Source organism: Anoplopoma fimbria, chromosome 22 (assembly GCF_027596085.1).
Source record: "Anoplopoma fimbria isolate UVic2021 breed Golden Eagle Sablefish chromosome 22, Afim_UVic_2022, whole genome shotgun sequence".
Taxonomy (NCBI): domain Eukaryota; kingdom Metazoa; phylum Chordata; class Actinopteri; order Perciformes; family Anoplopomatidae; genus Anoplopoma; species Anoplopoma fimbria.
The window spans coordinates 11,454,709-11,479,058 of record NC_072470.1 but is presented as its reverse complement, the minus strand read 5'-3'; the positions used below and the strand labels follow the sequence as shown (position 1 = coordinate 11,479,058).

The following is a 24,350-nucleotide window of genomic DNA, read 5'->3' as shown; positions in this document are numbered from 1 at the left end:
TTTATTTTGTGTCCATCTTTTGTGTTAATTCCAATAAATCTAGAGATTAGGTCAACCATAGCTGTGTGTTTTACATCCTAATTGCCATTGAGAATTAGGATTTACGCTCATAATCAGCTGAAGTCTGGTTTTGAATGTCTTACTTGATGTCACTCTCCTGAACCCGCTCCTCGTCCAGATCCTCAATGAACTTCTCCCCCTTCATCCAGTAGATAAGTGGACTGACGTCTCCGCTGTATCCAAAGAACGCTCTGCACGTCAGGTTGAGGGGACTTCCTGTTGGAGACAAGAGACGGGATGTGAGGTAACACCTAAATGAACCTGCATGTCTGGGGAAAGTGTACTGATGATTTATATTGTTTGTGCTCTGGCTACTTTTTGATTACCGATTTAATCAAGAGCCAGATTGAAGATACACTTTTAAATATTATGCTCAGTTTTTATCATACATTTTACACTATTTTCCCACAATTCATGTGTAAAATACACTGACAAAAATAGATGTTTTGCACAACAGGTAATATGCAGAGCATGTTGATACAGAGTGCTGCAACTTTTACAAATGCGATCAGCAACATAAAGTAGCAGCAGGGAAAACCATAAAACAGTAACGGACGGTGCACCAAAACAGATGGAGCTATCATCCATTTTCTATTAAAATGATTAAACATCATCTCCAGCTACCGGATGACTACCAACATTAAACCTATTCTTTATTACACCCAGAAGTTGCTAAAAAGTGTTTCTAAAGGGCGACACACACCAGCAGCATATGATGCATCTATTGTGATAGGAATTTCCAAGTGTCAGTGTTAGTCAAGTCTCAGAAAAACTGGTAATATTTGATTGTCCATCAATGAGCATCTCCCCCGAACACCGAGACCTACGTGCGCTTCCTGTTATTAAACCCATTCTCTTTCCAGACTCCAGTTTATAGCTTTCAAAAACTCCATAACGGCGTCCTCGATTCCATCAATTCCTAAATCGTCTCTCGCTCTCCAGAGGTGCCATCTTAAACCATCCCAGACCTATTTTAAATTCCCAGATGGCCTCTTAAACTTTAAAATGCTCTCTGGAACCTTTTTTCACAAACTTCACAGCTCTGCTGTACCTCCATAAAAGCTTTTTCTCTTCAGCAGTCCCCTTCTATTTAAATTTCAATCATTGTAGTCTGCAGGAAGTAGACTTTGGGAACACACAAGTACGGCGCATAGGTTTGCACTATTAATGGATTGACACAAGCAGTTGTTTATAGGGCACATTATTGACTTCATTAAACCATTTATTCTTGTGACATTGAGGGGATGCCATTTGCCCTCATGGGTCTATTGAACTACACCGATTAAGTCAAGCTTCATTCATCAAATTACACAGATGCTATTGGTATAACGTAGCAGTCATTGTGCATGTGATGAATAACGTTTGTGTTGTAATATTTATGCATTACAAGCAGAGGCCAACAGTGTTGCAGTGGAGTAGCTTGATTGCACTCTGATTTAATGGTCGCAATTTCATTTTTTCAAATACTGTTAAAGAGCCCTGACAAAGTACTAATACCCTACAACAAGTTAATAAAAGTATTAAACTATGATCAGTAAAACGTACTTTAAGCTTGAAAATAACCTACTTGATCCTTTTAGATACCACAGAAATAAAGTAAGAGTGAGAGACAGTAAACAAACATAGTCATCTGTAAGAGTGCAAAGTGTGGTGAACCAAAAACCTTAATGTAAAGGCCATAAAACCAAAACAATGAGCTAAAAGTCGCTGAAACCAAGGGGGACTAGTTTTTCACTGCAAGCAAAACCCTTTCACATTCACGATTTGGACCAACATATTGAATATTGCAGCTTTAAAGTTCCAATGAAATCTCTGTCACCCCAAACATACTTCCATATACTTCGAGCTTAAGCACTGAAAAGTACAGCTCAAATGTCCTACAATGTTGATTTTTGGGAGCATTTGAAATGAATTTGTGTGGTAGTAGTAGTGTTGAGGAAGTTGAAACACTGACTGGAATAGAAAAGAAGAGGAAGAGAAAGAGAGAAGTCAGCTATCAGGACATTCGGGGTCCTTTTTCTGTGCTAGCAGGTAGTGCAATGTACTGATAGGCTTCCTGGGATGATGAAGACCATGAGAACAGAAAGGTAAGAAAGTGCAGAGAATATCAACAGACAAACCCCCTGCCTTCACATCAGCAGGAGTTCTTCTCTCTGATCGGCTCAATTCGAACACACATCCTATCTGACTGGAGACAGATAAAACCCCCTTTTAAACCCGTTTTCGCTCTCTGCCTTGGATTAGAGACCTCTCATTCTTCTTTCACACTTATCACACACACATGCTGCAGCCGACGGCACATCCATGAGTGTGTGGCCTGTGATGCGACAGGCTCACTGGGGGGGGGTTAAGGAAAAAGAGCCACATCATCAAAGCCCCGGAATGACTCTGATACATAAAGGAGCCGCCGATGATCAAGGAGGCTCAAGCAGTTGTGCGTCCAGGAAGGCAAAAAGGTGATTCAGCATCTCTTCATTAGCACTCCTTGCTCATTGGCCCTGTGGCGAGGACTCAGAAGTCTGTGAGATAGGAGATAACTGCGGCATATAATTGGGTACTTGCTAGTTAAAAGATAATAGGGGTTTTATTTTACCAAGGCCTGCTCTAATTTGGCCCTCTGGTGTAGGATAGCGTGCTCAGATGATAGCTAAAGCTTTAACAGGGAAAAGCTGGTTTGGAGAATCAAAAAAAGGCCCCGAGTTCGAGGACGGGTTTGCATTTTGTCTCACGGCCCAACTAAAATATTGTCCACAGCCGAGAATCAAGGACTAGTGTGTGTGTGTGAGAGAGAGAGAAAGAGAGACGGAGTGAATGTGTTTAAGGGATGCTGGGATCTATCCTGGACCACACACACAAACACAAACACACACTGCTATACTTCCCACTTCCACAAGGGGTCTCTGTGGCGCTACAAAGCAGGAGGGCCAATGTGCAGGAGGAGCACATGAAGCAACTACAACGACAAAAACAAACTAAACCAAACACACCATTTTGACAGGTGTAGGCAACAGTAAAAGGAAACACGGATCCTTTTCGTGTGCCACCTTTGATGTCAAGAGGCTTCACCCATGGATCCAAACAGCATGCTGTGTTGTAGCATTGACAGCTATACAGCTCTGCCGACAACAGCAACGGTGCCATTCTCTGAGACTTATTCCAAGGGCCTCTTTATGCATATGGCTGCATGTTGTTCCCCTAACGACGGCGTGTTCATTTGTGCCGGCTATACTGTGAGCAGCTAAGCCCTGAACGGGAAGAGGTTGTGTGCTCAGTTTGGGAAATGCACCAAGAGCCATGCAGGGATTTGAGTGCACAGATTCTAGCATTCAAAAATCCCAACCTCTGGTCTTGGTCAGGGGGGTAAAGTGAGTCTTAATGCGATTGTCTCCCCTCTCTTATCTCTGTTCGCCTCTGGAGCATCTCTCTCAGTCGCTGTGGCTGCAGGACGGAGACGTCAGCAAAGATTCCCGTGGCTAAGCAGACAGACTGGATGCTATGAAACCATGAAACACCACAGAGGAGCGGGAAAAACAGGGTAAGAGACACAGATAGGAAGAGAGAGAGAGAGTCGGCATGGTATGCATCTGTGCCCATGTGACACACAGTATAGGCTGGCACGAGACAAAGGAGGCATATGTGCATGTGTGTCAGTGTGGCTGTGAGTGTGACAGAGGAATCACACACATGGGAGGGCACACCATTCTTTATGGAGAATTGAAACACTTCCAACACAGAGCGAATGGAGAATTGTATTGCCCTTGTGCTCTAAAGATGACTCAGATTACAGATCAGTACATCCACATGCAGAGTGTGCACCATCCATGTCGAGTTAATCTACCAGCGTTTCCCATTCAGATCCAAACAATCCAGCTCTTGAGTAGGGAAGCCTTCCTATTTTTTCCTTTTTGCGTTTAACAACCTTGAATAAATTAAGCCCTGTAGCTAGCAGGAATAATACTTCAGAGAGGGAAGAGACTAAGCTTTCTCAGAGTTTTTTTTGGAAAGGGCATTTGCAATCTCAACAGCAATGAGGACACAAATAGATTCCTCTTTAGTGTTTTTGGTGAGATGGGATGCAATCTACGAGCTGGCAATTTGAATACAGATAATGCTGCACAAGAACAGCAGTCTTTTTAAATTACCGATATTCTGCAAGCAAGTTTAATCTCTCTCTGCAAATTTTAATCCATTTTGATATTAATGGAGACCAATGGCACCTGGTAGATTGTGTTAAATGCCGACATGTGAATCTCAAGACGCTGTTAAGATTTAAAGTTAATTCTTGCGGTTGACAAAAACAATCTCACCACAACTTCCATTTAGTGGCTGATGTGGCCATTTTAATCATAGGCCTTCACAATCACTAGCTCTTAACCCAACTGTACAACAATATAAGACTTTGGAGAGACACACTCTTCACCGACATGAATATAAAAACAAAGGCACTCTATTTGGGTTTTTCATTTAATTTGTCATCATCTTTGTATACTCCTCAATTTATCAAGGCAGAATGTTAAAGGTATTCTTTTTTTTTTAATCTAAAAAGGCCTTCATCCTTTTGCTTTGGACAAGATAAACAGCATGTGCTTTTGAGGCACAACCGAAACCTCTTCACAAACTGCAGAATGACATTTCTGTAACTTCTGGCATTGGTGGAAAACTCCTCGTTTCTCCCTTCAACCAGCCAAAATGATATTCACTCTACTGTCTAATTAGTCCTTCCTTTAATGCAACGGTCTGGGCTGCACATAAAAGGACTTGAAGATTGCCCTGTAGCTTGTGATCAGCAGGATAGCGAGCAACTGATCTGGACCAGGAAGAAGCCCAGGAATTAAATCACTAGATAATATGATTGTCGATGGTGAAACAGGATTTTCCCAGATTCTGTGGGGGCATTTGGGCAGCGTGAAGCGATTCCCGAAACCATTTTAACAATCTCTGAATGAGAGCGAGCATTAGCTTTATCTCCTGCCCCTCGCACCACATCCAGGCAGTGAAGGGTTACACATGTGATGGAGCCCTGTAATTGCAGTGGCTGGGTACACACTGGCATCGGCGGTGCCAGATGTGGCGGTTTAATTGTCTCTCTGTTCAGCATTCACTTTGTTTTGTTTATCACAGACCGAACCTCTACAGTCACGGATTTTAAGGCAGCCATCGACTGTGCTGTGTTCAATATTCATTTAGCTCGCGTATGGTCAATCTCCCGTTATTCATACTTGGCATTGCACCTCATTACCGCTAAGTAGGCATACTGCTGCCGCTGTTCCTCTTAATTATTGCAGGTAAAGCAGATATCAAGAGACACAATACAGTGTGTAAACCAGTTTCCTGAATTTTATAGGCATGTTAACATGTGGCAATCATAATGGGATATGCTCAATGATGTGTTTTGAAATTTGAATTTCCTCTGCTCTGTGTTACTTTTGCCGAGGACAAGCCCGGTCTAGGAATTAAATAAAGTGGTATTGTTGAATATTACAAGGCGATGGGATACAAACAGGATGGGGGGTTGGGTGAATAACAAGTCCAATTTGAGCCTTGTGGAACAGAGCATGACATTTGCAAAGATCAACACCCACTCTTTGCATTGATGTTCTCATAATAACAATGCTCTTTAGCACAATAGCTGGGCCCTAATATTGCCGCCCAATCCAGAGAAGAATCATTACCAATGTGAAACCTTGTGTTGCTTATATTCTTGCATGGAGAAGTCACACTTGAATTCTCATAATGAAAAGCTCATTAGACATTAATGAAACACTTAAAGGGTACTTCACATAACATTAAACAAATGCCACGTTGAATGGAGGAAACAAGGTTATACCACAATTAGAAAAGCATCAGATGATGATGGCAATTGCCATGTCAACTTTGAAGCAGATGCTATTTTTGCTAATAGCTTCGTGAAGCATTATGAAATCTTTATATGCTCTGTCGCTTTATTGCCTGTTGCTGCTGTTGTGCATCAGTTATTTCTACTATTTCCTAAACACAATCTTTTGTCAGGTAGGTTATCCATCTTGCTGATCTGGATACACATACAATTGGGCCTGCCACTTACAGCAGACAGAGTTAAGTACAGTAGAAGCTTTGTTGAAATACCTTGCCCAACCAGATTCTTAGTCTGTTAGCTGAGAATCAAAAAGTTACCCATACAGTGAGAATGCTGGGACTGGATCCCAGTATGACCTGAACACTTACTGGGCTGTAGTGCAGTCAGAGGAGGGATGCCTGGTGAGCTTCGTGCAGAACAACAAAGCCATCCAGAGTATCCCTAAATGGCGCCATGTAGTTTAGCTACTCATGGGAGCCAGAGAGGTGGGGGAAATGGAAAATGTGGTAAGAAGGGAAACAAAAGAGATTGATACACAATCAGAGAAAGAAAGACACTGATGGAACTAAATAGCAGGTTCCTGGAGGCCTTGCTGGGTCACCTTTGAGGCATGCCCACACTCCCAACAGTACCATTTCCTAACTGAAGCTCCCTGTGGTTAGATGCTCAGCATGGGCCCACTTCAGCAATGCTTTCAGTGATTTATTTTCTTAACTATTGCCCAGGGATTCTGAAGTATTCTTAACTTCCACACGGCACAAGCCTTCATGTACCTCATGTACATGGCTGTAAACTAAATCTACTCCTGTAAAATTAAGGTTTTCTGCCCAAATCCTGCTCCAGCCTTGCCCATGTTCACTTGAATTTGCTTGTTAATAATAAAATGTAATGATTCACGGAAGTTGCAGATTCTATGAAATGCTATTTCTGGGGTTGTGCCTTTATTAGTGAGTCCATAGTGGAAAGAAGAGAGTGAGAAAGAGATGGGGAACAACATGCAACCAAGAACCCGAGATGTGGACTCAAACTAGGGATGTTGTGGTTCATGGTCAGTGTCTTAACTTCATAAGCCAAAATGGAAATGCATTTCGACCTTTGTTGCATGTTTGTTTGACAGTTGTGATCCTGGAAGTCTCTGGACCCTCCTGCCCAATCATCTTTGCACGCAATGCAGGTCATTGAACCGAAAACCATCGGTCTATTGTTGGTCAGGGTTTCAACAGGAAGTCTCCCCGTCTAAACTCCTCTGGGAAGGCTTTGCACAAGAGTTTGCAACCTTGCGGCAGGGATTTGCTCCCATTCAACCGGTAAAAGCATTAGTGAGGTTGGGCACGATGGCTCGTAGTCAGCATACCGAAATGATCCCATAAGTAATGGTCATGTTAAAAAAAAGGAATGAGCCTTCCACAAACTGTTAAGAAAACTTTTGTCCGATATATTATTGTTGAGTGGCACAAGACTCAACACTTCACCAAACCAAAAGTACACATAAGTACGTGGGCCTCACTGTCTGTCCATACCGTATATCAGGCTGTCCATCATACTTAGGCTGTATGTTCACATGTTCAGGGTTCTCCAGAGCATGATTGGATGCAGCTTATTGCAGCAGGATGGCCCTTGTCTCCTAAGCCATCAGTGAAAAGAATCTAGTCCCTAAATGGTCCAGTGGAGCAAACCCACCAGCCAAGATCAAGACAGCTCACTGTGCTCAGTGAGCGAGAGAGAGAACGAGACATAAGAGAGAGAGAGAGAGAGAGAGAGACAGAAAAGGAGTGGTGAGTGGCGAGCAAGGGAGCGCTGCTATATCCTTACCCTCTCCTGGGGAGTCCATGTAATGAAAACAGGACACAGAAGAGTGGTTGGGACCGTAGGTGCTTTTCCCAGCGTTCCAGGAGGCACAGTGTTGGATATCTGCAGCGCACGTGAGACGAATGGAAAAAAAAAAGGAAATCCGGGTCGGCAACTCAACTGAGGCGGAGACGTGAAGTGAATGAGTGGAAGAGGTTTTGAAAAAGCAGGGGGAAAAGCTGCTGTAACTTATCACCTTAAATCAAGCTGTAGAAGGAGGGGAGGGAGGGAGGGAGGAGATGTTGGTGGGTTTGGAAATCATTGCATCACATTTCTCCAGGGGGATGGTGGGAAAATGTAGAGAACCGGGATTACATGGTGTGACTGTGGTACTCCGGTGGTAGGATTGCATGTACTGAGATGTTCTCTCAAAAATACATGTGAATATGAGATGTAGATGCTTCATCACATTTTTCTTGAAATTATAAACAGGTGGGGAAGAGTCTGGTTTACCTTCAAACCAAGTAGGTGTGCAGCTGCAAATGATTATTGTAAATAATGATTGAAGGTGCACGAATATCTTTCATTATTAGAGTGAATCAAATGACTATGTGCAATGTGATGGACGGTGGACAGACAAAAAAGCAACTATCTGGTGAATTAAGTCAAACATAGGGAGTTAAAGACAAAAATATTTTTCTTAGGAGTTGGTGGAGACCAGAAATAAAGCAAAAACTATTATTGGACATACATTTTTCAGGTGACACACGATGTGTGCATGCTAATGTTTCTCTATGTGTGCTGGATGTGTAAAAAGACAACTATTTGCAAACATGTTCATCATGGCAAATTTATAAACTAATTATCTGTGTTAAGTAACGGAAACAAACATTTTCTATAATTGATTTATTGTTTATTCTATTAAATAGTGAAAGTTGGCGGACTACTTTTAGCATGTTTGCTTTAGAAACGACAAATAATCTATGAGAATGTGTTCATTACCTTTCTGTCCACTGACCAATTACTTCTTGACTTAATATTATTTGAACTGTAAAGTGTCATTGACAGGTGCTAATGCTTACTGGCTGACTTAATTGTCAAACACCAATAACAGTATAATCAGCTGTCATCTGGTACTACTACATTTATCTGTTTCTCTTTTCATTGTCTATTCTTCTTCGTTTTCCATCTCTACACATCCCATTCATCTCCTCTCCTTTTGTCTTCTACCTCACGTCTTCCTTCTCTCTCATGCCTTGCAGCATGTCTTGGGAGTGCTTTGTGCATAAACAGGTTTCTATAATGAGTGCCAAATCAGGACAGGGACAAACAATAGGACTTTGTGACAGAGGGGCCGCGAGGAAAGAGAGACTCTGCAGGAGGAACGCTGAGGGAAAGGTTAACGCTCTGGTGAGAGCAGACAACCATCGACACAGCGTCCTGCTGCTTTCTCCCTGTCCGTCATGTTCACAGAAAAACACAGAGAGATCCAAGCCTCTGTGTGTGTGTGTGTGTGTGTGTGTGTGTGTGTGTGTGTGTGTGTGTGTGTGTGTGTGTGTGTGTGTGTGTGTGTGTGTGTGTGTGTGTGTGTGTGTGTGTGTGTCTGAACAAGTGTTCTGGTGCATAGGCAGGATAATTGGAGTGATTTGTATTACCTATGCTCCTGTCCATTCAATTTGCATGAACATATGGAGGTAAATATATTCATGTTCACATGTTCAAAAAGGGCATTGGGGGCCGTTTGAGTACAAACTGTGGCAAAAACGTAATGTGTACCTGATAAACATTCCATGACGAGAAAACACGTTTAAAAACCCTCCATCTGGATCCATCTGGATAAATTACAACGAGATTTACACGACAATCATCTTGGGACGACAAAATGTCACCATGATAGGAAATATCTGGGATGAAAAAGGCGACGAGAATTCCCCTCGGGGGGGCGCCGACATGACTGGTTGAATGGTGCATTTGCAAAATCAAAGATTTCAGTGTTGTAAGGTCAGGAAGGTCATCTGGCCGCTATCGTTGAATGTCAGATCGTCATCTTGCAAACAGCTACCTAGAGGAAATAACCTTTCGGGCGTTCTCTCCAATGACCTGATATATACTGAAATCACATTTAACGCCAGTCATACAGAATAAACCCTTGGAGTCCATAGCTCAGCCTCTGATTATATTCAGACATACATCTCAGCTTGCACTGTGGATAATCAAATTGATTTGCTCGTTCCCACCCACGACTCCTTGCTGCAGTATATTTTCCTTATTGAGCACTCTGGTGGTCCGATGCAAGGTTTGTGTTGCAAGGAGTGGATGAAGAGGTCAAAGACAGGATTTGAACTACACACAGATAGTGGAATTCTAACATTTTCAGAAATTACCCTAATATCTTCTTGTTTCATAAGACATTAAGTTTGGAAATGGTTTGATCTTCACTGAAGGACGTAGTGCTGGACTCTCAGCCTGATTTGACTCCATTTCATTTAAAGTTCTTCTTTACCAGGGCAAGCATCTCTGTAATCCAAGTCTGCTTCCTCTCTGATCTCTGATATGCCAAACTCAGAATACACACACACGCCACAAGAATCTGTGGCGTCCCGGTGTCTGTGAGGTTTGTATTCACCACTACCGGGCCGTCGCTTTATTATCCCCCGCTCTTTTCTTCTAAAGGTGACATTTGTCTAACTGTTCAATCCCTCCAACACACAGCGCAGCAGTTTGGGATCTATTCAGCTTTATAGTCCCGCTTTACAGTAGGTGTGCACTGAATTTAGAATTCAGATAAGAAATGGCACGTCTTGGAACTGCTGGCCACTTAAACTCCCTTGCCATCCATTTAATTAAAAACAATACAATAAATTACAAGCAATGCTATCAAGAGGAGGGAGGGAGGGAGAAGAGGAAGTAACTGGAGGCAAGGTAAATTATGACCTTATGCCGGAAAACATTTTAAAGAGGGGTATATCATGGTGTGCGCATAAATTTAGGAGTGCAAATGCTGATCTGTCAATCATGCACTGTTCCCTGAATGCAACAGCGGGGGGATGGAGAAAATGTTTCATGCAGTAAATACCACAAAAATGCTAATTTTTAACCAACAACACAGCAACGTGATCCACACTCATCACCAAAAAGCCTTTATCACTGTTTGCAGCCACCGCATTTCACCACCAACACAGACTGACAAACATCTGTTATAATCTGTAAACCAGCAGGCACATTGGGAGCTTTTAGGCTTATTCGCTTCATCCACTGTTAGACTAGTAGCTTCTCTACTGTAGAGACTTAGGCGGCGCTCACAAATCCACCGTGTGATCGCTGCTCAGTGATAATCCACAGAATATCACAAATACTGTATCAGCATGATTTCCAATAAAATCTGAACTAATACAACAAACGCTCTGTTCAAGCCCATCTAATCAGTTCACATGAGGCTTTGTGGGCAAAATGAATAAAGTGAAAATATGTTTATGCAAGTATTGTAATTGTGACTAAAGGAGTATGTATAAGGAATACACCTTTACACACCCTGGGGCTACAGAAGTTTTGAAAGCAACATGAATTCAGCACCCACTGTCAATGGACAGCGACAAATAGTTAAAGGAATGCCCTTCTAATCAGTAAACAGAATATAAAACCCATCAATATAATATAATATAATATACCAATTCTAGGACAGTACGGAATAACATCTTCACAGCGATGGTTAAGCCTCAGTAAGCCCATGCAGAAGGCACCATAGCCCAGAAAAATCGGCATTAGGCACAAAAGCAACCCTCATTTAGCTTCCTCAGGATCGGAACAGTTGGGCCGTAACAGTAATATGTAACAGTAAGACCACTAAAAACCACTAACAGGTACCTCTGTCGGCAATGTTAAACTAGTTTCCTGATATCCTGAAGTAAACAACCCTAGTAATCCAGCCAAGCATTTCATGCAAACATTTGCTACTTGATGCTACAGACACATTCAGCTCTGCACTAAGAATCAATGAGGTTCAGTACTCAGTCGTAAAAATAATTAAAAGGAAGAAGACATGAGAATCTGGGAATAACTGAGGTCAGAGTTCAGTGTGATAAAAGTGTGTGTAAATGTGTGTGTGTGTGTAGGAAGCTAAATCTGTGGAACAAGAAGAGCGATGGAGTGTTTGCATGATTACATTAGTCTGTTATTTGTCTATCCTGACTTCCTTCCTTGTGCAACTTGTGTGTGTATGTGTAGCACAGGGGGGTGGGCGGCGTACACAAGCAGCATACCGATGAGGTCCCAGCATGCACCCATCAAATTACACTACCTATTCCCTTTCTTTCCCTTGGCTTTTCTTTCAGTCAATCTTGCCTGTTGCTCCTCCTTTACCCTGCTTGTCTCTCTGCAGGTAAACAACTCAGCTACTCTGCAGAATGATGCTTCTGACTGGCCGCTGCCACAGCATGGGATTCAGAATTAACGGGGCGGCTGTGGCACATGAGGTAGAGCGCTTGTCCCGTAACCACAAGGTTGGTGGTTCAAGCCCCTCTACCGGCAACATGCCGAGGTGTCCTTGAGCGAGACACCTAACCCCAAGTTGCTCCCCGGGCGCTTCATTGCAGCCCACTGCTCCTCCGGGATGGGTTAAATGCAGAGAAATAATTTCCCCATTGTGGGACTAATAAAGGATTGATTATTATTATTATTATTATTATTCCTTACGACCTGTGAGCCTGAATCAGATGCACATCCTGTATGTTCCTGAATCTATTGCATACAGTGTATGCTGTATGCTCCTGTTTTACCCCACCCATGGCTAATAATGTTAACTGAGAACTATATTCATCGAAATGATATTATATTCAGTAACTGCCAACTCTGACAGGACGAAAGACCGATGTTATTTTAGGAAACTTGGCAGTACATGCTCATGTTATTTGTTCACCGTACCATTTCTGGGCACCAACCAGGCATTTATTTTCATCTTGGTCATCTATGTGCTGACAGGTATGGAAACTTTATATATCCTAAATAATTAAAACGTGATGAAATAAATTGCCATATGAATAAATATTTACACTATTTAATATAACCATACATTTGATATATAATCAAATAAATCTTTAGAACTTTGTTCATTATAAGGAAATGTTGTATTAATGTAATATTATGCTGCTTCTGCTGACAATAACAGAGTTAATTGTAGGAATATTTCATTCCAGCATAATTTCACAATGTGCTTTCCAAAGGATTTTTAACATACTGTATAATTTTGCAGTGCTTAAGAATAAGAGTGCTGCAGAATAATCATATACTTTTAGATTTATTACTTATTCCGTCTCTCGTTCAAACTCCCAAACTGGAGTTGATGATTATTTAAACAGTAGAAGGAGTAACAAAAATGGTTTTCATGTCCATCTGGATGTCATGTTTCCAACCATGCCGATCGGACCTGGAGCCAATAAATAACTGTGACTACTGCAGAGCCATTTGTCCTGGGAATGAACGCCAATTGTAACCTTTCCTACAAAAGACAAAATACAGGTGTTGTGGGTATTGACTCAGGGATAATGAATCAAATCTTTGAGAGCGATTTAAGTAAAGTGAGAAGAAGGGAGCGTGGGAGACAAAACAAGAGTCAAGAGTCTACAGCTCCTAGAGGACTCTGTGAGGCTATAATGTTTAATAATGTTTACCATGTTACCATCTTTATTGCATGTGTTAATATGTTTCTAATAGGCACTTAACAAGCAGTTATTAGAATTCATCAAATGTCTTTTCACAGGAAAACAAAGGACAAAACCTTTGCTGCTGTTGGCACTAAATGAAAAGTCAGTGGATCAGTAAAGTCAGTCAACCTAATCCTTTGAACACCATGAAAGAGTGTACAAAATTTTACGGCAACCAATCCATTAGCTTGTGGGACATTTTAGTTTGAACCAAAGGGGTTTACCGACCAACCGGTTTGACATCCATAGAGCAAATGTGGCTGATAAAAAAGACGGACGATAGAGCAAGAGAGAGAGTGTGAGAGAGGAACTGAGTTAAAGCAATAGATCAATCGTGATAGAGATAGAGAGAGGGAGAGATGAGAGAGATGAGGGAGAGAAGAAAGAGGATCCATAAAACACAGATTAGTCTTCCTAAACCGGTCTGATACAGAACCTTTTTATATAAGTTGCTGTGTAGTAACGCTGATGTGCAGAGTGCTGCCGGGTCACTTCCCGCACTGCAACCTGGGATACCGAGAGCTTATTTGGAATTTGTGCTGGGTACCGACAGACGAGATGCTGTTCTGAATGAAGATTGGCTCAGAGCGGAGCAGGACACCAGGTGGAGGTCAAACGCTTCCAGAGGTGAAGCGCAGCGGGACCGATTGACCCGAAGGTTGCGGGAGTGGAGTGGAGACAGAGATGAGGTGGAGTCAGAGCACAGAAGGAAAGCAAGCTGTACCAGCTGCTCTAGTGGCTCTTCTGTGGTATTTTTTGAAATGGAGCAGAGCATAGAGAACATGAGTCACCTCTTGCATGAGTCACATCGTCAGGGGCTGATTGCATTTAGAGCTTAATTTCAGCATCATTTAATCAGTTGATTAGATTTTTGCTAAATTGTTTAGTCAGTAAAGTGTAAATTCATGAAAAATGCCCATCACAAAGTCCTAACAGGACATCCTGAAGTTTCTTGTGTTGCCTCATCAATGATATCAAGTTTGCATTGCTATTGAACATAAAACAATCACACTATGAAGCTTGCAACATGCAAATGCTTGGCATTTTTGATTTATAATTGACTTTAAACATAAATTATCAAAATTGTTGCCGAACAATTTTCTGACAATTGACTAACTGAGTAATACACAAATGGTTTCAGCACTAATTGTATATGAAGGGTGCATTTGTCTTGCTTAAATTACCAAAGTAAAGCAAATGAGTATGAAGTTAAAACTTTGAGAAACACTTATAATATGAGTATGCTTTTTAGTAAAAAGCCTGTCAACAGCCAATATTTTACAATACTGGTACTGTACTGTGACCATACAATGGTACTAGATAATACACATTTTAAGACGGCAAAAGGACAATGAACAAGCCTCAGAATCAAGAGGCTAAACTAGCATGGTGAAGGCCTGAGCCGCATTGCTGTGCGGCCGGGGGTGGGGGTTAATCTGAGGCTGGGTAGTGAGGCAGTAATGCCAGAGCTCATGGGGAATTACTGGGGAGATTTGGAGGAAATCTGCTGGCAGCAGTTTCCCTGTCGCTTTTATTAGCCTGGATGTTCAATTTGCTGCTGGCTGCCTTAATATGACGAGGTCACGTCTTGCTTGTGTTTTTTACACACAAGCTGGTAGGTGATTCAAGTGTAGAGATACACATGAAGCAAATAAAATGTGTCACTATGGTGTTATGTAATACATTATGATACTGTACTTCTCCTATTCAGGTCATAATTTGCTTGTCCTCTTTGAAGGAGTTCAAAGGTCAGGTACAGGGATTTGTTTTTTGCTAAAAGGCACTTTAGCGGAGTGCATTCTCAAACTTAGGAAACATAGTCATTATGTAGGCACCCTGCTTTCTTTCTAGGCCACACAGCATCGTCTCTTTGTGTGTGTGTGTGTGTGTGTGTGTGTGTGTGTGTGTGTGTGTGTGTGTGTGTGTTTGTATGTATGTGTGGTGAGGAACCGTATCTGTACCAACCCATAGCCCGCCCCATGGGATGCATAGACACATCAAAGCATCCCCCCGGCAACATGCTACACATGCACCTAAGCACATGTTGTCTATCTCCCTCTCACACTCACAGTCTCTGTCCAGGCCCACAGGCTCTCTGCTGTTTAGTATGTAAAGGACAGAGAGGTGACCCACGGTGAATGTGAGGAGGAGAGTACCGACAGCGTAATTCTCACTGCTAATTGTAAAGCATCATGGTAAAAAGGGTTGAAAAAAAACCAGCTGATTGGCAGGAGGGTAAGCAGGTGTGAATGTGTCTGAAATAATATTCAGGACCTGCTGACTTGCTTAAACAAAGTCAATAGTTTCCGAATGAGACGCATGCTGGAGCTTAATTACGAAGTATTGTATCTTGCTGAGCCTTTGTAATGAAATTTATTTTATTCAAAGCAAAGCAAATCAAATACTGAGTGCAGGGAATCATTAGCTACATGCAAAGACAGAGTACATGTGCAGCCTCTTCCTTCTGATTGCTTAGTCTGACGCAGAAGATGAGCAGCTACCCCATGCCTCCTTGTGTCTCATTAGACCAGGAGATAAACAACAACATTGCATATTCTACAAAACACTAAAACCCCTGCATTTGCTTCTTATTACGAAGGAAATCTACACCGCGAGGAACGACCGCACGGATGCCATGAGACTCAACGGAACTGCGGGGATACTGAGGAGATGTGCCAAGACAAGAGGGAGTGAAGGTGGGAGGAAGAGGAGCCGCAGCTTATAGCATCGCTGAGTTTCAATCAACTTCGGCTTTGGGGTTCTGATCCTGATTCGGAGCCTGTATGAGTAAGTGCAGATGAAAAGACAAGAACAGTAAAGAGCGTACGCGACAGTCACAGAAGGATCATGTATCCTCTATTCACAGACATTCAGAAACTTCATATGGAACTCTTAAAATGTGGAGTTAAAGTGGTTGAGATTTGTCAAAATAACAAGATGACAAAACTCTTATGCTCTCTACTGAAAGTTATGCAAGACGTCACGTCATACGTACAGTGTATACCATAACCTCATCAATGCAACACAATATATGAATGTGAGAGGAGGCAGACAAAAGACACATCCATGGTTTGTCCATCCGTCACACATTGTGTCTTGGCACTATTTGGATTTTCATTAAAAACAATAAAAAAATCTTTGGAGGAACAATAAGTGTCATTTTACTGCATAAACCTTGACATAATGAAGCTCTGACAATGGTGGTGGACGCTTTAGGGCCTGCCCACAAAACTACTGAGTATGCAGAGGCAACAATGTGTGAGTGTGTGTAGCTCTGCGATAGAGTCGTACTGGCGTGCCGAGAGCAGAACTGGCCCCCAGCATCGGCCCAGCAGCGTCAGCGCTCAGGCCTCAGTCCAGCAGCTCTGGACTGACTTCATAAGGACCCCACCAACATCTCAGATGATGTGTGTTTGTGTGGCTGCATTCACATTTACATGCGACTTGCCCACGTCTGGGTGTTTATGACACTCTGTAGGGTGCTTTCTGGTGCAACCTTGCATCTTTGGCACTCTGAGCAAAACATTCAACAAGTAAGTTGTCTATATTAGACGGGAACCAATTAAAATAGCAAAAGGCACAATCAAAGGACGCTTGTCAGCCATCTAAACCCATCTTCAAGGCATGATTGAAAATATAAGCAATTCTTAAATATTTACAATCTAATTTGTTGTGTCTATTTTTTTGCGATAGACAGAAAAACAACTGTTGAATTGCCCTCAGAAGATGTTTCCGACTGGATTTGAACAAGCAGCAGTAGCAGGGAGGATGTCTCCAGCTGTGATGAGTCTCCTCGTTTTTTGTGTCGATTTCACAACCGCCGTTTTTAGTTATATTACAATTTAATATTTGTTCTTATGTACAAACGGCTGTTGGTTGCCATTGCATATTAATACAATGGAAGCAGGTTTGAGTTTTTTCCCCACTCAGCAGATTCAGTTATTCACTCTCCCCTATGGACGGTATTTTCCTATTCTGAGGTAAAGCCCCCGAGGGACATTGCACAGGAAACAGCCGGTCTGGCATTCTTTGGTCAACCTCTTTGAAAATGTGATGTTAGAGGAATAAAAAATAGAAAAGCAGAAAGGTGCCATACCTTGAGGAACGGAACTAATGAAGCAGGTAATGAATGAACCTGCTTCCTAAAACATCAGCTAACACAGCTGGAGCATAATGGACTGCAACAAACAAAACAAAAAAAGAGTCACTTATCAGATACGTTGTCTCCCCTACCGATGTTGTGTGCGTAAATACCAGAGGCTATTAACGTCCAACTCGTTATGAGAGAAGACAAATACCCCCTTTGATGAATAGAAACAAAGGGAGGGATGATTATTAAAAGGTTTGCAGACCTTTTTTAGATGCAGACGTGAGTCATAGAAACACGGTGCTGTGAGTCAAGCCCACATTGTGGTCTATATGAATGGGTCAATGCGTGTCTGCTGACGCATCACGATCCAACTGACCCGACATGGACCTTGGGTGAAGGTCTGATGCAGCTCGAATGAGTTCTTGACCCACGTTGCCATGGGAACCTGATCCGTTTAAATTGTGGCAACTACAAATATTACAGAAGGGGCAGTTGTTTGTAAATTAAGGTTCATTCTTTAAACAGTAGGATTAAGGCTATAGAAGACGTAGACTTAGGGAATGAATTACATGTATTAAAATAATTCAAATGTACTTCAGATATCTGCTGAAAGCACAAACATTAAAGTATTTTATCTTTTAGTTTGGTTTATTTGTGAGAAGCAGTTAAAAAAGGAATTGTCAAAAAGCAAGGCAGCAGAGACCAAGGTATCTTGACTTTCCGGATCCTACACTTCCCACAATCAAACTTGACAGCGGCCATTTTTAAACCCTTCTTGCCAGGTAAACACCCATGTCTTTGAAACTCAACACCCCGAGTGGTCTCCAAACCCAAGCTGGATAATACGGTGGTTGACAAGGCTAAACGGCCAAAAGGACATAGGTGCTGCAGCTTCCGAGACAATGCAAATTCACATGGAAATCTAAAACAAATACAACAAAGGAACGTGCTGCAAATGGAAATCATGCTGCAGAAAGCCAAAACAAATAAATTAACAATAAACATGCTGCAAACACAGAAATGATGCAAAGTCAAAAACAGGCAAATGGTGCACATTCAGTCAACACAACAGAAGTTATCCAGGCCTCTAGAGGGAGCAATGAGTGAAGAGACACATCTCGTCTGGTCTCTCTGGTCTCTGGTCCACCTAGTTCTCCCTCTATGAAGTGTTTTTCATTGATTTGCATTTGTTTTTGGGGCTTGTATGTTTTAGCATCTAGCATCATTTCTGTATTTGCAGGATGTTTTCTGTTCATGTATGTTTTGGCTTTCATCTACACATTACTTCATTTGTAGCACGTTTCCGTCGTTTTTTTCAATTTCCGTAAGTGTTTTGAATAAGCACCGTTTCCGACACTTGCTATATTCTGTAGTTATACAAACATGCGATTGATGTGTCTACATGAACTGTTCCCAACGGAAACGAGGGCAAGAGAAAAGAAACCAGGCCGATTCATCACTGGTGAAATGGAGTGGCAGGTGGCCTCCCTACTGACCCAGTCCTGTTGTCCTCTGGTGTCCCGCTGCCCCCTTCCCGGCCCGATCTGGCTCACCCGTCTGCTCCCCTTATGGCCCCCGTTACGCCCCATCAAGCCGGGGAGCCAAAGCCATGAGCCCGGGCCTCCGACACCGCTGCCTGAAGGATGTGTGTGTGTGTGTGTGTGTGTGTGTGTGTGTGTGTTTAGCTGTGGACCTTGAGGGCGTTTCCGCCTCTATCAACACAGCCCCTGCTGAGGGTGACACCTGCGGATAACAGTTTAATAGCTGAGTAATGTCTCTGGCCTCCTCCCCAACTGTGCCGGGGCAGCCTGGTGGGGCATGAGGCAGTTGAAAAGCCTTTTCTCTCTTTAGTGTGTATACATGGACATGCCCATACACACACGTGTACATAGACTGGATATGTATAGATATTTTTTCGTGCTAACAGATGCACACTGATGTGAGCTGATAAAACAGTCGGAAGGCTGTAAAATGGGGGCAGGAGTGCCAGCAGCCGGCCACTGAACGGCCTTAAACATCATATATCTTCATCCTCCACCTGCTCCGGATGCTAATGTTCTTTTTCCTTCCATTACAGGTACGTGTGTCCGCTGGGGGAACGATGTTGTACAGTACAATGCATTCTCAAGCTGTGCAATCTCCGCAGACCATACAGCTTTATAGTGCCGTTTTTTTTATTTTATTTAATCCATACATTGTACAGAATAGGAGGATAACAGAAAATGCTCCTGCCTGCGGTGAATATTGATTCTGCAATCTGATGAAACTGTTCTATTCATAGAGCTCACTGATTATCCACCCAATGAGATTATCAAACAGCCTAAATCAACTGTGCACACATTCAAGATATGCTGGAGAGGATAAATGGTTGAAAGTATGAAATTAAAGATTTCCAATGGCAATTTGGCTATAGAGGCATGTGAGGCTTGGCAGAAGCAGGTTTGTTTCTCTCTGCGTGCATGGCTGCATCCGTGTCTCTAATCACGCTAATGAAGCCAAATTCATAAATGAGCATTTATCCCTGACCCTGCACATTCTCCAGATATTTTATATCCGAGTAAACAAGGTTTAAATTGCCCCTCCTGTCAGCATGTGGAACTTTGTTGGGGCACTTTTACTTTGTCCTGATAGACGGACCGAAACTAAAAAGATATCAGGAACACCAAACGCTCCTCGGAAATAAGTTAAGATGTTAGAGAACCTGCTGAGAGTGTGAATGCAAGAAATAAAAGACTAACTGGCAAGTTATCAAATCTATAAAAAAAACACACTTAATAGCGGTTACAACAAGATTAAGTTTTTGAGACAGCTCTGAAATGATAAAGGATTCTAAAAATAATGTTCTGTTCTAAAAAAAAAAATGGTTTACTCCACCAGATGTCCTGCTGAGCTCCTGTCTTTAAATATATTTAAGGCATCAGCCACCTCCTAAGCAGATAAAATGTCTCACATTAGAGGTAATATTCTACTTGACTGAGCCGGTCTCTCTATTATACCACAGAACAGAGAGACTGTGCATAATGTTCCTTCTAACTCCTTCTCATTAACTCCAGTGATCATCAGGTGATGATAAAGTGGCCAAAGTCTTCCAGTTAGTCCTCTCCAATGAACCAAGAGGAGCTTTCACTGACCATCAAACCAAACATACTACAATAAAAGTGTTACTTAAGGTTCACTACTGACAAATGAACACTGGATGTCCCAACACCTTTTACGCCTAAACAAAGACGGAACAACTCTAGAATTACACTGATAAGGCTCAGAGATGGTCAGAAAACTTCCCAGAAAGAGTGTACGAATGCCACAGTTCATTCTGTAAAAAAAGGCTACCACAGGGAACTAAGAGTTCCAACCTTAAGAGACATAGAATAAATAATACAATAAGATCCTTCGTTGGTTCCACAAATATCGCAAAATCTATGTAAATCAATCAAACTTCTGGCTATACACCTTAGAGACCTCTCAGCTCTTCAAGCTCATAACTGTACTTACAACAAAGTAGTTCAATAGTACAGTCCTACTTTTCAACAGCAGGATTATGTGAATGCCAGCCTTTCTTTTTCTCTCTGGCCTTTTGTATATCTTTGTGTGTCTACTATATATGTATGTCTTGTCGTATTCTGTGTTGCTCTATGGCTGCTTTTATACATGACCCATTAGGTGGACTTCAGAGGAACTCTGGTCTATTTACCTGGTTGGGTCAGTAACTTAAAGAGGAAGTGCTCTAATCTGACACATCAAAGACTATGTACAGAATTTGGGGAGTACTACTGCATATGAGAAGAAACGTTGCGTAAAAACCTCTTGTGGCTCCAGTGGGAGCAGCACAGAGTCTGATAAACTGCCTCGAGTGATGTCACTCGGTCCGAAGACAACAAGTCTAAAAATGTAAAAAAAATGGGAGGGTGTGGATCTTTAAAGAAGTGAGGTCACCAGACCTCTGTAGACTGCTCCTCATCTCTGATAGAGGCTAGAGGCTCAAGGCTACATTAGTCACTATTAGCATAACACAATTGGCCCTTTTCACAGCAGCCATTTTTGATATGACAGTGCAGGGTAAACACAGGTGTAATTAATAACATGAATTATGGCTTTGTTCCATTAAGGTGGGCATTCTGCATGCTAGTTCACTGGAATGACGGTGACACACTAAATAGAACTGCGTCTACACCGCTTGACATGTAAAAATGGCTGCTGTGAAAAGGGCCAGTCTCCAACCAAACTGTTGGTGGTAAAGATGCATTGTGGGTTCTGTAGGAAAGCTGTTATATGAACTCTGGTCTACACCAAACAACCACATGGTGCTTGCATGAAAAGGTCATGAAGTTGCGGATAAATAGGGTCCCGACCAATAATGCTCCTAATATCTCTTCTCTTATTGTCATCGTAATGAATTGATTGATGAAAATGATCCGGGAATATAGTCATGAAAACTGTCCAATAAATGACTAACCTGTCAGTCTGTAAGACTTGGATTACACTATTTTTATACCGGGGATGTGAAGAACGCTATGTTGCACTGATTGACCTACAGTATTAGTGCTTTTCTTCTCAATGCCTCACACATTGAACGATGAGGATTCATCCGTGGATTCCAGCTTAATGACGAGGATTTACTTGAATTGATGATGACAATGTGACTCATCTTACTGTATGCAGGATAATAGGCTCTCTGGCATTTGCCTGAGGATTTCTGCTTTGTCTAGCAGTCAAACAGACATCAGCATATGGACTAAAGAGACAGAATGCTGGGTCCAGTCGTCTTTCGCTTTGCACAGAAAGAATATCCATCTCGAATCCTAATTATTACTGACAGATGGATCGCAGGGTCACGGCAAATGCACCCACTTAGTGCTAAAACCACCACTGCTCCACTTGATCTTGATGTTCTTGTAATGTTAAAACCTTGGAGCAGTGAAATGAGAATGGCGGCAGTGAATAATGGGGGCGAGGGGAGAGGAGAGCAGATAACGTTCTGACCGAGCAGACTAATTAGCGGGGAGCGAATGAGTAAACCGGAAATAAGATGAGGAATGAAAAGGGTTTGATAGCTAATCACAAAATCGTATGATTTCATGTGAGAGATAATTATAACTGTAATTTCTCCGCGTTGCAAGTTCCTTCCAAACATCATGGAGAAAAGAAGTGACGGAAAAAGACGGACTGCGAAGCAGTGAGAGCACTTCTTTACATCTGTGGCTGTCAGCCGTGCAAACTGAGTGGCATTCATCCTCCACTCTGCTTTCAACCGGGCTGGACAGTAAATCACAGGCTCTCTTTTTTTTTTTTTTTGCTTCTCTTGCCTTCTGCTGAGGTCAGCTCAGAGCGGTCCAGACGTAAGGAGGAGGCATCCATCACATTTTTATACATCCTCGGCCGCTTAATGCAGCCTGAGATAGAGCAAAAGACAATCCAATCAGCCAGCTGAGATCCAATCCTGCCACATTCCTGTGATTCCGCTATTTTCGGATTGAAAAATGCAGAGAGTTGCAGAAAGGGGCTTTTCGAAAAAACAAAACAATGCAGAGACGAAAGCGGTAACTGCATACGGCCTCAGTTGATACATTTGAGATGGATGCAGGTCAAGTATGGGGGAGTTAAAACATGTTTGTTCTGAGAAAAATAATTTCCCAAGTGGCCGTTCTTTAAGGAGACTGTGATTCAGCGTAAACACAAAATTGATGAGCGTTCATGGTACGAAAAAATTCCCCTCACTCACATAAGGCTGGAAATGGAACAAGATAAATTTGGAGCCATTTTCTGGAAGCGGCCTCTCAGGACTAATAAGACATTCTCAGAATGAGAATTAATGTCCACTGCATTGTCCCCCTCATTCTTCATCCCTCCAGATGCGTGTGCATTGTCGGAGCAGTGGACGAGAGATACAGTGTAAACAGATTATGAAAACTAAATACAATGGCGTACAGCTGACATGACGCCCCCATGTCAGCTATTAACATCAGTTTGGATGCCAGGAAAGCAAGAGATAATCTACTGCATTGCCAATTTAAACCCTGAAGATACTCACACTGACTACACAACTTCCGTTTGGTTATCCAAAACCGGGTAGGGGGGGGTGGGGCAGCTCCAGGATGATCCCAGAGATAAGAACAAGATTTGGGAGGATAAACTGCTGCAGGATCTGCTGTTATAAGGCAGCGCCCCCCCAGACCCATCCTCTAAAGGCTTCCTGTATATCCTGGCCATAAAGATGTTACCAAGGTATTACACAAGCTATAAAGGTTGTTGCCAAGACAACCTTACAAAGGTTGAGTAATGCCAGTGGTGCATGACTCCAGGTACTCTTTTTATGGCTGTCAAACAAATCAAGTCCTCAGTTCCAATGCAAATGGCCTTTCTTTCTACAAATGAATTAAATAAATGTACACACTATTGTATGTTCATGAGCAAAGTCCATTCCTGTTCACATTTCTGTTCACTTTATGTTAGAGATCATCATCAATTATGAAGGCCTTTAGTTTCTATATTTGTGTTCCTCCAGTATTGCTGCTCGCCTCAGCCCCTTGTTGGCAGTGGTGGCGGTCTCAGCATTGGTTAGTAAGCAAGATTTTTCAAAGTCTTCACCATGGTTATTTAAGATCATACTTCACTGCTGCTCCACTCTCTGAATCACCATGCATTCGTCACCTCTGACTTTCAGAGAGTAGGAGTGGAGGGGTGGAGAGTTTGGGGGCTGACTCTACATCCACAACATAAGAATCCAAAAACAAACCAACACACGTAACAAAGCCGATGTGATGATCGAAATTCATGTTTCGAGAACTTTTTGTTCTTTCCATCATCTTACAAATAGAGTATGTGTGCAAAGAGGGTAGATGGAGTTTGCCTGCATGCACTTGTTTGTATTCTGCCGCAA

At 42.3% G+C, this 24,350-nt stretch overlaps 1 protein-coding gene across 1 annotated transcript in view; it reads right to left on the bottom strand.

Moving 5' to 3' along the window:
- The window catches only part of LOC129111837 (interleukin-1 receptor accessory protein-like 1), a 197,884-nt gene that overhangs the window by 23,068 nt on the left and 150,466 nt on the right, over positions 1–24,350 (bottom strand). Inside the window, exon 6 of the mRNA XM_054623964.1 lies at positions 144–276. Within this exon, the coding sequence (XP_054479939.1) occupies positions 144–276 (133 nt within the window). The remainder of the gene's footprint in view (positions 1–143; positions 277–24,350) is intronic.